General features: G+C 43.0%; 1 protein-coding gene and 1 non-coding gene across 2 annotated transcripts; one reads left to right on the top strand and one right to left on the bottom strand.

Moving 5' to 3' along the window:
• Positions 1–9,023: 9,023 nt before the first annotated feature.
• rpn1 (ribophorin I) lies at positions 9,024–14,390 on the bottom strand. Its single transcript, XM_056403170.1, has 10 exons — positions 14,037–14,390; positions 13,229–13,293; positions 12,489–12,795; positions 12,190–12,399; positions 11,910–12,102; positions 11,599–11,698; positions 11,363–11,501; positions 10,544–10,663; positions 10,125–10,370; positions 9,024–10,036 (listed from the first exon to the last, which is right to left on the bottom strand). The coding sequence occupies exons 1-10, from the start codon at positions 14,274–14,276 to the stop codon at positions 9,854–9,856; spliced, it is 1,803 nt and encodes a 600-aa protein (XP_056259145.1). The 5' UTR covers positions 14,277–14,390; the 3' UTR covers positions 9,024–9,853.
• Positions 14,391–14,738: 348 nt separating this feature from the next.
• Positions 14,739–14,811, top strand: trnaf-gaa (transfer RNA phenylalanine (anticodon GAA)). The gene has a single exon. It is a non-coding gene; the product is annotated as a tRNA-Phe (tRNA).
• The last annotated feature ends 1,857 nt before the right edge of the window (positions 14,812–16,668 follow it).

Below are 16,668 nucleotides of genomic sequence, written 5' to 3'. Positions count from 1 at the left end.
ATATAGGCTGCGCTGTATTTTATCTTTTTAAATATTTCTTTTTTTCTGTCTCACTTTTGTTTGTAAAATTTGGGAAAGACTGACGGACTCGGTCCTAATTGACTTACAGGGGTTTTGCCCCACCCCCCTTCTTGTGCTTTATATCCCACACAGCAACAACAACTTTGTAAAACATGCAAAGCCCCTGAAATCTCCTGCACGCGACCTGGGCTCGTGCGCGGCGCAGGATCCAGGCAGGTGCAAGAGGCGCGAGGACCTCTGCAACTCGGGGCTCGTGCTCCCCAGAGTGCACACGCACACAAAAAGAAGAGAAAGAAAAGAGAAAAAGAAAAAGAAACGTGAAGTCTGACTGAATTAATACCATTTGTTTCAGTGTTTGAAATCACCAGAGCAAAGATGTGAGAGCTCCAAATCTGACATTTGGCACAAAATAGTCGTCCACGGAAATATAGGTTAACTTTGTTTAGTGGACATAACGAATAGCATATAGGCTAAACACTAAGGTATGCTAAAAACATTTTGACTCATAAAGCTTACAGTTGGTGATTTTTTTAGATAAAAATCTCTTCTTCGCTCTCTCTCTTCTTTTTTTTGGGGGGGGGTTGTTTGTTTGTCCAGGCTGTAATTTTATTGTCTGGATGGTGAAAGAAATGTAGGCTTATTCTTCAAAAACAGCATCAGCCTATTATTAGTCTGACTTTTGAATATTACCATGCACACTAGTGTATATAACAGTATTAAAATAATTAGGCTATGCAAGCAAAATGCATTTGAGTCAAGATTTATGCCGTTTAAAATTAGTCGTTAACAAGAATATAATTAGTTGAGAATTATGACAATGTGTCCTTTGTGATCTGTCTGTCTAATATGACATCATCTCCAGATTATATTATTACTCCGGTTAAAAGCAGATGGTCAAATAAATAAATAAATAAATAAATAATACAAAATTTGTAAAATAGTTTTAACATTTTTAACAGGGAATAATTATTGAAATGATAACCACTTAGGCTATTATTATTATTTTTTTTTTAAATTGATGAATCAATCAATGAATCAAATTCACAACGGTGTAGCTTAATGTTATATTTGTGTCCACTTGCACTTGTTTTGTTAATCAATTTTCTATATGTTCTGCACGAGACTTTGTGTGTGCGTGTGTGTGTGCACGGTTTTCGTCAGGGACGATATTATATGCACACTGCATTAGATGCCAGGGCCCTTCTCCTTCTGATTATTACCAGGGGTAATATTTCATCGGCACCACGCAATCTTTGTTCTCTGTGAAGATAATAAATGGCCTAATCGTTATCAGCAAACTGCTGGGGGTGTCAGCACCGACCGAGGCTGGAAGCGGGGTCCAAAGTGCTGCTGAATAAATTGGTGTTCCTTATCTCTCACTCCCAGATTATCGCCGCCTTTTCAAACTTGCACAACAAATACATTCAATGCATCTAATGCATCATTTGTGGGGGGGAGTGGAGGGGGGAGATCCCGCAGGTTGATAGAGACAGATAGGCGTAGGGAATGAGAAATATTTACACGTTTTACGCGCTGCAGCGGTGCAGCCAATATAGGCTCTATTTGGCACTGGAGGGAGTCTACTGGCCAGACCACTGGTACACACACTTTACATATCAATACAAGCTATATTAAACATATATCACTGTGATGTGATGCCTATCTGTCTGATTAGTCCCCTTTACTGCTCTAGGATAGATGAAGACAGTTTTAAATTTAGGCCGCCTTTTGGGAACTCGTGTGTTGTGATATATAAGATAAAGACACTGCACTGTCACCCATTTACAAACTTGTAAAACTTTCAGTTGGTTTGGAGATGATTTTTTCCAGTATGATTTTAATAATTTTAGGTTATCTCTATCTTAACGGCGTAAAATGCAGATAACGAGATAAGCTCAATTTCCAGCTATAATTGTACATGTGAAAGTGTTTCCCTCCTAATAAATACATCGAAACATGATACCATTATCTTCAGTTTTTCAACAGGATAAACCGCTTAACATGCACCGTTAGTTTTCTCTGATTTCGTTTTGTCTGGTCAGTATAGGCCTGCAGGACTTCCCTCAAGACCAAACAGGCCTCACGCTATAGGCCCGTGTTATCATTAGAACTGACTGCTGTGGCATTTGGTCTAATGGTCTATGTCAGCTATAATTTAGTACATGGAGCAGCTACTAAATTTTATAATTGATGTCAGGCCAGTGCAGTTTAATTTAACGAATAAGCCGAGCGAACGAGCATGACACCCTCATTCACCTTTCTCTTAACTGACCTTTTCCTGTGTCTTCAAAATGGAATTTATAAATTCAACAGGCCCAAAAAGGTAATGATGCTGCGGGACAAACGTGGCAGAAAAACGGCTGTACGTCCATTATCGAGCATGAGATATAATGCAGTATATATGAGTGACACTTATGACAAAAAAGAAAACATTTTCCAATACACACACACACACACACACACACTCCCCTTTTAATACCGTGGCATCTCCACCGGCCCCGGTGCTCTGATGGTCTCCTAGACAACCGAGATAACGGTGCAGCAGTTTTCCATATCGGTCCCGGAGTCTATTATAGCTCGGGATTAGCTCTCTTTCCGAAAAGGTCATATACAAAGTCACCAAACCTGCTTTTTTCCACTCCACCCCTCCACCCCCCACCCATGAAGGCAGATCATAAACATGCATGCGCTGTTTCATTTAATGCCATTAGACTAATAGCACTCTGCATTTTCCTGCGCAAAAAACTAGTAATATAAACGAGCGCCTTCTGACGATTTAGAGGAGCCCAGTATCCCCAGGACTGAGTTTCACACTGCAGGATAGCCGCAGTCAAGAAAATCTGCTGTTATGTAGCGACCCCTGGCGAGGAGGAGATGCAGTAGCACTACAAGAGCTTGTGTGTTATGTGTGAGTGTGTATGTGTGTGTGCATGATATCTTTGCACGAGGGTCTCTTAAGGATTTAGTAACTAAGAAACTGTAATAATCAAGCAGCTCAGAGAGGGAGGGAGACTAAGTGCACAGCTGGAATGTTCCAGCTGGGATTCCCAGTGGCTGGACAGGAAGTTAGAGGAGCTCTGACAGGAAGTGTGTCCTCGGCGAGGGCCAGCATCGGGTGGAGAGAGAGAGGGAGATGTTTCCTGTTGGCCCTCTACACATGTTTAGACGCCTCGATTATTCTGACTGCCCCCACTCTTTCTCCTTTCACGTCACACCCAACGCGAGCACATACCAGTTTACAAATGCTTTTTGCAGCATCCGCCTGTGCTCACAGTATCAAATTATAGGAATGCTATTAGAGGACAGTGGTAAGCCAAGACAGTAGATCGTGTACACAGGGCAGGATTGTGTCACAGGATGCAGATGTCACCACATAAAGTGAAACTTCCTGCCCATCAAAGCAGTCAGTGCCACTTTAATGGACTCACCATCTGCAGCCCACAACAGAAAGTGAGTATGGGTTCATGGAAATAAGGCAAGAAAATTCAAGAGGGAGAGATGGTAGAGGAGAGAGGGAGAAGAGAGGGAGATTGTAGGTAGAGATGTGATTTAGCGATATGTGGATTGCAGGAGGAAAAATCTCTTTGTCTCTCCTGAGCTCAGTGGACAATCAAAGTTTCCTATCAGCTCTGGAGTAGGGGAAATTGGCTGCCCTGGGAAGGAGAGGGCCACTCTCACAGCCAATGGGAAGTGCCCCTGTCACTCTAATCAGGTCCGACAGAGAAAGTAGGAAACGTGTGTGTGTGTGTCTGTGTGTGTGTGTGTGTCTGTGTGTGTACACGCTCAGAGGAGAGTGCTTTTTAACAGAGAGCAGCTTTGTTTCACTCGCTTTCATGTGATCCAAGATGATACAAAGTCTAAAGTAGTGTTAGACCTTCATCTGCTGCTTATCCTCTGCACTGAGGGACATATATGAGCCACGCGGGCGCGTTTTTTGGCAAAACTTGCCCTGAGAGGCATGACCATCGGTGCTTTGATGGAGCGCCATGTGGCAGAGATCAGTGGGTCTTAGTGGGAGCTGTGGACAGTTGCACACAAGAGCGGCAAGGGAAGAGGATTACTGTCTCATCGATACAAATCCATACAGAGAGGGAGGTTGACATCAATATGCACAGATATAGGCAGAGCACAGAGGCTTCGAGCAAGAGTGTGTGTGATGTAAACATCCACACAACACGAGCATGACAGTGGACTTTGATGCTCGCCTTCTTTTATGCCTTCCGTCTTTCCTGCTCTCCCTCCGTCCCCACCTCCTCCATGCCAGACAAGAATGCGTCTCTCTGCACCCAGGGCCCACTCCCCTGTTTGAAGTCCCATCAGCATCTCTGCTCTCCCTACGCTGTCCTTCCCTTCCTCCATCTGTCCGTCTGTCTGACTGTCTTATCTGTCAGCCCCGCTCCTCTCCGCCTCCTGCAGCTGCAGCAAGGGCCACAGACGCCTTCATTGTCCTCCTCTTCCTCGCCCTCACGCGCCTGCACCCGGCCAGATCACACCTGCCACCTGCACAGGACGGAGGGTCCCGGGACCTGAGCCGTGGGGCTTTCATCCACCCCTCACCTCGCCCCTTCAGAGCCTCTCATCCCGGCACCCTGTCATTGAGGAATGGCTGGTGCAGAGGGCTGGGGCAGAGAGGGACACAGAGCTGCTGTTGTAGAGATATGTGTTTTAAGCAGAGCCAGAGGGAATCAGTGCAGGTGAGGTTTGTGTTCGAGGGCGAGTTTTGAGTTTAGATTCGCCTCATATTTCTTCTTTTCGATGACATCCTTTTATGGCTGGGTAGCAGGATTGACTGAATTGAATGAATGTATGTTGTGAGGAACGTGGACCTGAGTTTGTGTGTGTGTGTGTGTGTGTGTGTGTGTGTGTGTGTGTGTGTGTGTGTGTGTGTGTGTGTGTGTGTGTGCGCATAATAACATGCTGACAGTGAGGGTGGTGGCTCTGTCTCAGTGATTTATGAGAGTGTGCTGTGAAGGGTCTTCTGAGCAGGATATTGTTCCCTGACTGGTGACTTCTGCCTCTCTCTTTGTGTGTGTGTGTGTATTTTAGAGCGAGAAAGATTAAGAGGAAGAGCGCTGCAGGTGAGCCCTCAATGTAATCAATCACCACCACGTCACAGGGCCCAGGGCTTGTGGATTACCCCTTCAACTGATACCTAGTTTGACTCCACATTTTTTTGCATATTCATTATTTTTCTGGCAGATAAAGAAAGAACACCCTCTGCATCATAACTATACTTCAGGAAAGGAAGATAATAATCAACTTCATGCCTTAGGGAGGGGGGGGGTACCATGACAGCATAACCACATGGCTCAACCAGTCCAACACCTTGCACATACCCCACCATCCACCTCAAACACACACACACACGGTTCGCCACATCAGGATACAGTGCTGCACATGAATTCCGGTTTAAACAGCATTCTGCTCGGCTTACACCAACAGATAAACCGCAGTTCTTCTGCGACCGGTATCACATCCTGGGCCAGAGGGCAGGGCTGGAACTGAAAAGACTGAAAGGCCTCCAATACCACACAAGACAATGTCCTCGCAGTGAAACAGCAGCCACATAGGGAAACATATGCATCAACAAACTAATGAGGGATGACACAACCGGAAAGGTCCAGCCATATTCATTGATGTCTCCTTATGATGCAGGTGATAGTCCTGCAGTGTGATACTTGCTTACAAACATACACTCACCGAGAACTTTATTAAAAACACCTGCTTATTCATGCAGTTAATCAATCAGCCAATCATGTGGCAGCACTGCAGTGCATAAAATCATGAAGATACAGGTCAGGGGCTTCAGTTAATGTTCATATCAAACCTCAGAATGGGGGGGAAAAAAATGTTATTTTCACGCACAGTAGTCTGTAGAGTTCACCCAGAAAAGCCAAAAAAAAAAAAAAAAACATCCAGTGAGCGGCTTTTCTGTGGATGGAAACAGCTTGTTGATGACAGAGGTCAGAGAGGAGAATGACCAGACTGGTTGGAGCTGACACAAAGGCTACAACAACAAAGATAACCACTCTTTACAACTGTGGTGAGCAGAAAGGCATCTCAGAATGAACAACATGCAGCAGAAGGCTATGTCAGATTCCTTTCACGTCAGCCATGAACAGAAATCTGAGGCTGCAGTGGACAAAAGCTCAGGCTGGAAAAATGTAGTCAGGTCTGATTAATCCGGATTTCTGCTGAGGCAGCAGATGGTAGATGGTCCACAGATTCATGCTGTTGACCGTAAACTCTGAGCGAGTTTGGGGTCAGCAGCATGAATCCGTGAACCCACCCTTGTGTCAACAGGCCAGGCTGCTGGTGGTGTAATGGTGTAGGCAATGTTTTCTTGGCATACTTACGATTCAATCATTGTTTGAATGCCACAGCCTATCTGAGTATTGTTGCTGACCACGTGCATCTCTTTACGGCCACAATTTACCATCCTCTACGTCAAGCATGATAATGCACCGTCTCCTCGGTCACCAGATCTGAATCCAGTGCAACTCCTTTCAGATTGTGGTAGAACAGGAGATTGGCAGCATGAATGGGCAGAAATGAAATGATGTAATCATGTCAACATGGAGCAGAGTCTCAAAGGAAAGTTTCCAACATCTTGTGGAATCTATGACATTAAGAACTGAGGCTGTTTGAACAAAGGAAGGCCCTGCCCAGTATTAGTAAGTTGTTCTTAATAGTGTGCTCTGTGACTCTATTAGCATTTTAAAGGCTTCATGAAGTGTAACGGGTCAAATGTGTCCTATTTTGGGGTGAGTCTTGACATTGGCATATCAAAGGCTCAAGGAATTAGACATAAAAGTACTCTAAACTAAAAACTTGTCTCCGGAAGTTAAGAATAAGACACATTAGTTAAGCGATGTATTCCTACTTACAGATGATGATCACGTGATTAATCACATCCCCCTGAGCAGGAGTACCCATTCTCAGAGGCAGCAGCCTTATACAGTGCTGCACAAAGCCAAAACACAATGACAACATGCAGTTGAAGTCAGAAGTTTACATACATTTAGGTTGAGGTCGTCAAAACTCATTTTTTAACCACTCCACAGATGATCATGTTACCAAACTATAGTTTTGGCGAGTCGGTAAGGTTATCTGTTTTGAGTCACAATTGCTTACCGATAGATTTGTTGATGATGTTTCGCTTGTAGTTCACTTTATCAATTCCAGTGGGTCAGAAGTTTACATTCACTAAATTGACTGTTTGGAAAATTCCAGCAAATTAAGTCACAGCTTTAGAAGCTTCTGATAAAAAGAAATGTCCTTTTTAAGTTTTAATTTAAGTTTGGCCATAATGACTATTGTATGTTTGGAGAAGGATTACGATTGTAAACTGAAGGACACCATCCCATGAAGCACAGGGGTGGTGCTGGAGGAACTGGTGAACTTTGAAAATTAGATGGCGTCACGTGGAAAGAAATTATATGGATATTTTGAAGCAATATCTCAACACATCGGCCATGAAGTTGACGCTTGACTGCAAATGGGTTTTCCAAATGGACAATGACCCCAACATACTTCCAAAGTTGTGGCTAAATGGCATTTGGGAGCAAGGAGGCCGACAAACCTGACTCAGCGACAGCGGTTTGGTCAGGAGGAAGGATTCCAGCAACTTATTGTGAGAAGTTTGTGAAAGGCTAACGGAAACGTTTAACCTGAGTTAAAAAATTGAAAGGCAATGCTACCAAATACTAACAGCGAATGTAAACTTCTGACACACCGGGAACGCAATGAAAGAAATAAAAACTGAAATAAATATCTCTCTACTATTATTCTGATATTTCATATTCTTAAAAATGAAGTAGTGATCCTAACATTGAATAGTGCAAAACTGAGTTTAAATGTATTTTGCCTCTGACTTCAGCTGTATTTGGTTAAAACTGAGTTAAGACCAGAATCAGACTTTTTGACATCTGTTATACCATATAAACAAAATCATTTTAAAACTGCTGCTGTATTATCATGAACCTCCATCACAGAGTTTTTACCCCGAAATGGAGAGCAGGCCGGAGAGCTGAAGCTTACTGACAAAATGCAGGTTCAAGAAAAAGTATTTCCAAGTGCATCAATTTATTTCCAAAAACCTTTAAAGGTCTGATTCAATTTGATCAAATCCACTAATTTAATCTTTCCATCTTGCCGGTCTAATATTGAAACTCGCAGAGCGGAGAGCAGTCGTGAGCTCAGTGGTTTGCTCGACACAGTCAGTGGTGATGAGGTGGATGTGTGCGGGCAGCAGCAGTCCGCCCGCTGTGCCCCACTGTGAGAATGAGACTCTGCGGCTCTCCACTGCTCCAAGTCTCCTCAAGTACAAACACACAAACAAAAAAAGTCATTGTGTGGCCTTTCAGCAGCATTGAGCATCAGCGCTAACAGACATTGTCTTTGCTTTCCCCCTGCTGTGTATTTTCAGAATGATTATTGTATGGTACATACAATATGTTAACATTATCATTGTGAGGGGAACGGGGCCTGTTATTATGGAGCAGGAAATGACCTGCCAGGACCCCTGGTGACCTCAGAGGGAAAGCGATGACCTCAGCCTGACCCTTATGTTTGTCCTGGGCTCAGACTGTAATCGAGGCAGGTCGGCTGGTGATAGGTGGGGTTACTCTGAAACAAGGACGGCAACAATGTGCTGGAAATTCCCTGTGAGGTGCCAGTTTTAAAAGGGACACCAGTCACAACGCACATGTGGCTTATTTTTATTTCGAGATGTTAGGATGACATATACAAAATTTTTATCTGTGTGTCAGCAAAGTATTCAATGGCATTGACAAAGAGTCCAAATGCAGGGTAGCATTGTTAATGGGGGGGGGGGCTCCAATATAATTAAGTGGTGTTTTTTTGACACGTGTGCCCTCTTTTGACCAACCATGGGTACTGCTTCTCTAAACTAAATAAAACACCAGTCAGAGGCCAGACACAAAACTCCATCATCGATCTTTATACACTGTCTGTGTGATCTGAATAACCATTAAAAACCATGAGTTTCTCCACATTTTATTTCAAATTTGACAGCTTTCCATATCATTGCCCATTTCACAAACATTTGTGTCCCATTTCTCATGTCTTTTCTCACATATAACCTAATCTCATGTATTCACTAATCTCATGGTAAAAAAAAATACCACTTACAAAACAAAGTGATACAAAATATAGAAAATATGACTGAGGGACATCAAAAACAAGCATTTGGGATGACACAGAATCAGAGCTTCAACTTTTTTCAATATAAACATCAGTCAGGGGCGAGTAGAAAAAAAGTAAGTGCAAGAGAGCTAAGATTGGAAAAGACTATCACCTTCATTCTTAAGAGCTAAAAATGATTCAATCTTAGAATATGGCATATCTGAGTAAAGACATGAGACTGCAAACACTTGGGCCCCTCAGCTATTCATAGAAATAAAAAAAAATCCCTTAACCGCACATACTTAGGAATGAAAAAAAAATTGAGTCCAGATTTGAAAATGAAGAGTCAAGTCTGAGCAAATTGTGACAAAGTGTAGCTCATCAAAATCAAAAACAGAAACAAAAAAGCCAAACGTTGTGATGTAGCTGCTGTAGAGCTGAACATGCAGTGACCTCAAGTTTATCACAAGGCACAAAGGCACAAGTGTTTGGATAAACCCTTCACTACTGTAGGATGAGATGTTAATAGTCCATGTCTGGGAACAAGGATGGTAAAAAAAAAAAAAAAATGTTTAAGAATTGTGTCACATTTCTTTTAATTCTCATACATACAGACAGTCGGTTGTATGTTGTAGCAGGGGTGCTGAATGTGTGTGTTTTTGTGTGCTAGTGTGGCAGGAGTAGTTTAGAGGGCATCCAGCAGACTGTCGATACGGCTGACAAGCTCCTGTCTCCTGCTGGTCAGAGTCTTCTCACTCTCGATGTAAGCCTCCTTCTTGACCTTACCCGCCACCAGACGCTCCGCCTCCAGGCAAGAACGACACACCAGCTCCTTCACCTGGCCGTCCAGCTTCTGCACCTCCCCGACCTGAGGAGACGGAAGAGGGGGGTAAACCTCACTGCACGCATACATTTTATTTAAGTTATAAAATACTTCAGACACTCATGTCACTCACCTTATCAGCCAAGTCAGAGCCCTCAGCTTTGAGGCGGGCCTGAAGGGAGCTGATTTCATTGGTGAGAGTGCGGTGGTCAGCCTCAAGCGTCTTCCGGCCACTGTTGAGCGCACCAGTGTCCCGGGACTGCTTGTAGCGGTTGACCACCTCGTCCATGTGTCTGTACAGACCCAGACGTTTGTTAACCAGAGTCAGGACCTGTTCTGTGATGGAGGCCACTTTCATACGAACCTCAGCAGCAGGGTCCTGAGCAAAGAAGACAAACATAACAGATTTAAAACTGACTGAAAACCCATTTGAGGGAAGTGAAAAGAACCAAGTTAAGATAGAAATATACAGTATAGCAGCCGGGAAAGGGAGCATGAGGATAAACATGCCAACAGAAAACAGGCTTTGTAGAAACATGAACGCTGTCCTACCTTTGTGATGGCAAAGTCAAGACGAACATAGATGATGACAGTGAAGAAAAGAATGTAGAAGGCCCCTACAACCAACAGAGGCTCCTGCAGCATCAGGATCTTATTGAAGTTATAATGAACCTGAATACAAGAGAAGGAGGATATTAATTTAGGTGTGACAACATTTTCACAGTTCATATTAAATTCACACACGTAAAGCGAATTTAGTGAGGCTGACATTTGTTTTTTGGATTTTTCAAATCACCTTAGGTTGAAAAAAAAAAAAAAAAAAATCATTTAGATCTTTGCATAAGTACGTCACTGATTACAAGAAATGTTTTTCCCCCTAAACTGAAACATACACTGTGACAGCATTTGAGACAGCTTGATAACCAACTTTCTAGTGCTGAAACAAATTGTTCCTTATCCGAATCAAAGCTCTAAGGATGTAGGCATTGGCTGTATGCTGTACAAATTTGAATAAAATTGACTTGTAGAAACTGAAACTGACTTTCATCAAGTAGGAAAAAAACAAAATATTGTTGGTTGCAGCTGGTTGAAGCTTATCAAATGTGAGGAGTGGGCTACATTTTACTATGAGAGTACAGTCTAGCCATGTAAGTAATCCTAACATTAACAGCATCAGAATTGCTATGAGCCGGAAAGACCCCGCAGTTCTGTGGCTGATGTTAAAGGACCTGCTCTTAATGCCTGGACCTGTTGTTAATAACCCTGCACACAAGTGAGCTTTGTCAGAGCACATCTGCCACATTTTGCAAACTTAGGTTAAAAAAATCTTTCTGCACAGAATTCACATGCATTGTGCATCATTCGCCTTACCACAACATCCTGAATGTGCTGCTCAACCAGGTTGTTCTTGGTGGCGACCAGCACAGGTCGGCCAAAGGTATCCAGATATGTGTAGTGCAGCTGGTTGGGCATACGATCAATTTTGTACGGTGTGTCCACATGGATGTGTCTGAGTGGAAAAGGCAGAAGAAATTGGGAGGAATTAGTATCAACTACAGAAAAAATGTACTACTCAACCTGATGTAGCTCTCTTTACAAACACTGACCTGGCCCCCTCTGGCAGGATAATTTTCACAGTCAAGGAGTCAATGACCTGGTCATCATACACATGGTCAACTAGTCTCATCTTCAGTGCATATTGGTCACCTAGGAGATAAAATGAATTAACACATTAGCAACACACTCTGGGATTCAGTGGTTAGGAGGGATGTGTTGGTTCAAATCATGATGTTGTCAAGCGCCTGCCCTGCAGAGGTATCTCTGCCGTGAGACACCAGAAAATGTCACCTAACCCTCACCCAGGAACAAAGTTTTCTCCTTTATTTGGGTTATTTAGGGTTATTAGCCATCAACTCACCCAGGGTGTAGAGGTACTCGTAGCTGGGCAGATTGTAGCCAATGATGTAGTGGGTCTTCCAGCCTCCAAACAAGGGGAAGCGGGGCCTGACTTCCACCTCCACTGAGTCATCCAGGATCTGAAGGTGGGAGGTGGAGATGTTCCCGATCTCATCTCTGTAGTAGACATCCTGGGCTGAGGCAGGAAGGATAGTCTGTTGAGGAGAAAAGACATAAATTCAGCATCATCATCTTATCAGTAAAAACATGTCAGACAACATGGTTTGTGTTTTATAGCAGACCTTGAAGGATTTGACGGATGAGATGCCGCTGTCTGACTGACGCTGGTAATCGTAACGTGAAAAGGGGCCCTTAAGGATGGCTCCTGTGTGCCTCAGGTCGATGGTCTCTTCCACAGCAATGTTGCCCCAGTGAGACACCTCAATGGTGCGAGTGATGCTGCTGATGGTGAGGAAGGGTGTGTTGTTTTCATAATGGATCTTCATTGTGTCCTGAACAGTAGAGAACACAAACAACAGAATATTTCAGCAACTTCCTCACGATTTCATCTGAAGCTCATGAAATCTGGTCAGAGCTGTACCTCACTGAATGGGGCCACGTCACGGAAGGGTCCGTACTCAATGATCTCATCTGCCTTGGTGGGGTTGCCCAGCTTGGTGTAGCTCTCAACAGTCTTGGAGGCCAGGCGGACACGTGTGGTCTGGCTGCGGGTCGGGTATGGTGAGTACAGGTAGTGGTTTCCCTGAAATACCACCAGCTGGCGCTCGGCCTGGGTGATGTGTGTGGGGAATGGCTTCAGGACGTGGCTGAAAGTCATCTCCACCTTCGCTTTCAGCTGAGCGCCAGCTGCCAGACTGGAGGGCAGCTGCACTTTATAAAAGTCCCCACTGTATGAGAACAGATGACAGGAGCGTGGATTAGATACATTTGCAATTTTATCTTAAGTCTTAAGAAAAGGAGTGGTTCTAGCGCTAAAACATTATTAATGGTTTATATCAATAATTATTAATAAGTTGGTTTTGTCATCAAAAAAGTTGTAATTTTACAGTCAACTCGATTTGTTTTTATATTAAAAGTCACTGGACTGATAGAAAGCAGTTGACAGGAAGATTTCTGTTGTGAGATTTGATCGGTGAAGAAAGGAACCGTGGGACAAAAATGTGTACTTTTATAAAAGGATGATTTGTGTATCCCAGGCTAAAGGCAATAGGAGAGGGAACACTCATCAAAAATATGATTAAACTTGATTAATAAAACACATAGTTTTCATCAGTTTAGTTATGAATCTGGTTAGATGACTATTTAAGAGTGATCTCTTACCTTTGGCCCGGGATTGTTGTCTGTTGGAGTTCAAGTGTGCCATCCTCCTCCTCCTCGCCCTTCACCTGTGAAAATATGTTTATTAGAGCGTACTCTCTTTGAAATGAATTTACTTATGATATTGGCGCTCGGCCTGCATCATTAGAAGTGAAAATACAGGAAATTTGAGTGCTTTGTAATGCAATGCATAACAGACCATTTATGTAAGAATACGTAACTCAATATTCTGTCTGCAAACAGATCATTGCTACAGTTTCATTCATAAAGGAAGGGGGCAGGTCTGCGCAGTCACACAAGGAAGTGAGCTGCCCAGCGCATACGTGTCATTCAGCCACTGAGAGAGCGTGGAGCGCTGCGGAAGTTAACGTTTTCTTACCCACATCCTCAGCGATTCTAATGAATTTCTCTCATCTGAGCTTTTTGGTACATGCACAAAAACTGATACGATGTGAAAGCATTGCACTTAACAATAAACGCCCCGAGACAGCAGCTACCGTTGCTTAACTGTAGCCTTTTTGCTTTCAGAGCTCACTCACTGTCTGCAGTGTCACACTGAATCACACTTCAGGTACCTGTGATTTAATGCCTTCACCAAGCATGTTGTCACATCGTATGGTAGCGTACTTATATTAACCTGAGCACCATTGCTGTTGTCACTTAAATGCAAAACAAATAAACGTGAAAGCTGCAGGATTTAGCAAAGCTAAGGTACGTGTAGCCTGCTACAGAGTAGCTAACAGGCTACAGCTGGTTAGCCGGCTACAACCTGAAGTGCTGGCGTTGTTTCATTCACTGATGTTTAGCTCACCGAGGCTCCAATGTAAGCCAGGTTTGGGACCAGATCAGCCTCTACCGCGAGTATGAAGCTCTGGACGGCAGAGTGTCCCTGGTTGGACAACACGATCTCCGCGGTGATTTTAGCCAGATGAGTGCTCAGGTCCACTGTCCTCTTCACCTCCTCGTTCACCAAACCATCCGCTGAAACCTTCGAGCCCAGAGCAGCTACAAGGAGCAGGCAAGCTGCGAGAAGTGGCGCCTTCAGAGCCATGGTTCAAGAAATTAAGAGCTGAAATACTGGGATAAGGGCGGAAAAACTGGGGGAAATGTAGAGCAGCAAAGAAAGGCCGCCGTGCCGCTCTACATCAGAAAGGATGACGCTTCATTCAGTCCTACGCGATTACGTCACGGCGCGCTCTTTGCAACGTGCTGTGCGTTTGAAACGACTGTAAAATCAGACAGAAAAACAAGCACTAGAGAGTTTTTTTCGATAGACAGAACGATTTTAAATAATATCCCATTAAACGTTTTATATCTGTGTTTTGGTCCATATTGGAACGGTTTACCGTGAAGTGTCTGTGAAAGTGACCTTTGATGGCCTGCTGATGGCACCCGTGTCAGTTTACCGTCGACATAATATACAACCGTGATATCTGCCAGTTCACTCGTCTTTCACCAGGCTTCTGATAAACTATAAATGAAAAGATGTGTAGTGATTGCATCAGGGCATCCAGCCGAAATAGCTCAGTTGGGAGAGCGTTAGACTGAAGATCTAAAGGTCCCTGGTTCGATCCCGGGTTTCGGCAGTGGCCATTCGGTTTTAAACCTTCACGAGTGTTTTTATATAAGGATTATATTATAATCGCAGGGGTTTTATACTCAGTTGATTGTCGACCATGACATTTTTGCTAAAATCACATTACTAAATCACCTAAAAATTAATTGTCCAAGTCATATTTGAAAACCAAAGCTCACAGTCAATAAATCAAGATGTAGCCAAGGGGTCTCCAACCTTTTTTTTTTACTCTGAGAGCTACTTTGACAGAATAAATGGGGCTGAGAGCTACTTATTTCTTGTATTATTGGTTACATTTATTCAAATATTGTATCAAAACGCTCAAACTGATCTCCAAAACAAATCAGATGAATAAGATAATTTAACATCATCAAATAACAATATATCAAAAACATATGAAACTCAGACATCACATCGGAATCATGGTTCAGTAAAACCAACACACACATGATAACACCATGTAAATGAATATCCATAAATCTGCTTAGAAATCAGAGAAGGAATTAATTTCTTAGTCATTAATGTGAGCGTTGACAGTACATCCAATGGTACACAACAAACAGGAATTTATAAAAAGCTAATTCGGTTCACCTAATTTTCCAATATGTAGACAAACATGAGCTGAAAAAAAAACAAAAGAGAAGTTGCTACCACTGCATGTCGCCTATGGCATGTCTGATGTAGACAAACTTGACATGGAAACTCATCTGATTGACGACTGACAAATAATTATTTGGTGGTGGGGGTGGGGGGGGGGGGGTCTGTGTATTTGATTTAGTTGCATTTGGAGTAGATTTACTGAGTCTAGTTGTGTTGTTTAAAGTTTGTACTATGCATCCATGGTTTGTACATACATTTTCAGAACCTTTTGGTGAGCTACTCTAAAACAGGGTGAGCTGCTGGTAGCTCGTGAGCCACATGTTGTAGACCCCTGATCTAGCCCGTAGGTGTTCCCAAAAAACATTGACTTTCAGGTGCTTCTGAATGTTAATTTTTCTGAAGGTTCCCTCATGTTATTTTAAGGGAACCTTCAGAGAAGATTCCCTGAAGGTTCCCTGAATTTTACATGTTTTGCAAACTTTAAAAAACATTCCAGGAATGTTAAGAAAACTTTCCTGAATTACCATAGGGGAAAGTTAAGTACGGGGGTCCAGCAGACGTTCCTGATAAATAATACTTTGCTGGGTATGGCTGCAATCAGTGATACTGATCATGCATTATAGGTAGAGTAAACAATTCTGATCTACACCCTGAATAAGAGGCACACAGAGAGGGAAGGTAAAGACACTGACAGGTCCAGTAAAAACTTCAAAAACTTTATGGATGTTTTGATGGTCCACTGGCCGATTGCTACAGTGGCCGACCAGAATTTGTCCCAGGTATTATAGTTACAAATTGTCTGGTAACGTTGAAATGCTTGCCCACAGATTTTAAGCTTACTTTGTAGTTTACTTGTGTTTACTTTCTAGTTTTCTGGTGTTTCTACCTTCCTTGTTAGCTTAGCTACCTATGGTCTTCTCTTCTGTCACTGTAGATTTTTAAAAACTCTAAAGAACTAACTCACTAGTTTTTACTCTGTTATGTTTTGGATATTTGTGTACAAGTCATTTGTTTGATTATGTTACATTTATAAGGTTTCTTTCGCTTCAGCTATGAGAAAGAGTATCCATTTCCATGCCATATAAGATGCTCTGGATTCCACCATGGGGTTGTTGCCTTGGGGGGGGCGGAGCTTCTGATGGAGCAGTGAGGGAAGGGGTGTATTTCTTTTGCTGTTGAGTCAAAATATCAACAGTCTTTCTCCAGCATCTCATACTCAACCTTTTATTAGCTGTCACCCATAGCAGTGAGTGGGTACAGTACTTCA

This window comes from Seriola aureovittata, chromosome 2, assembly GCF_021018895.1.
Source record: "Seriola aureovittata isolate HTS-2021-v1 ecotype China chromosome 2, ASM2101889v1, whole genome shotgun sequence".
NCBI lineage: Eukaryota > Metazoa > Chordata > Actinopteri > Carangiformes > Carangidae > Seriola > Seriola aureovittata.
Note: the sequence above shows the minus strand (reverse complement) of the source record. Positions and strands in the feature narration are given on the sequence as shown.

What these genes read in the sequence shown, in the direction of transcription:
- rpn1 (XM_056403170.1), bottom strand. Translation starts at nt 14,276, where the DNA reads ATGGCTCTGAAGGCGCCACTTCTCGCAGCTTGCCTGCTCCTTGTAGCT. An exon ending in AGCACATTCAGGATGTTGTG is followed by an intron (nt 10,664 to 11,362) that starts GTAAGGCGAATG and finishes TCTTGTATTCAG; the next exon opens with GTTCATTATAACTTCAATAA. An exon ending in TTGACTTTGCCATCACAAAG is followed by an intron (nt 10,371 to 10,543) that starts GTAGGACAGCGT and finishes TTCTTTGCTCAG; the next exon opens with GACCCTGCTGCTGAGGTTCG.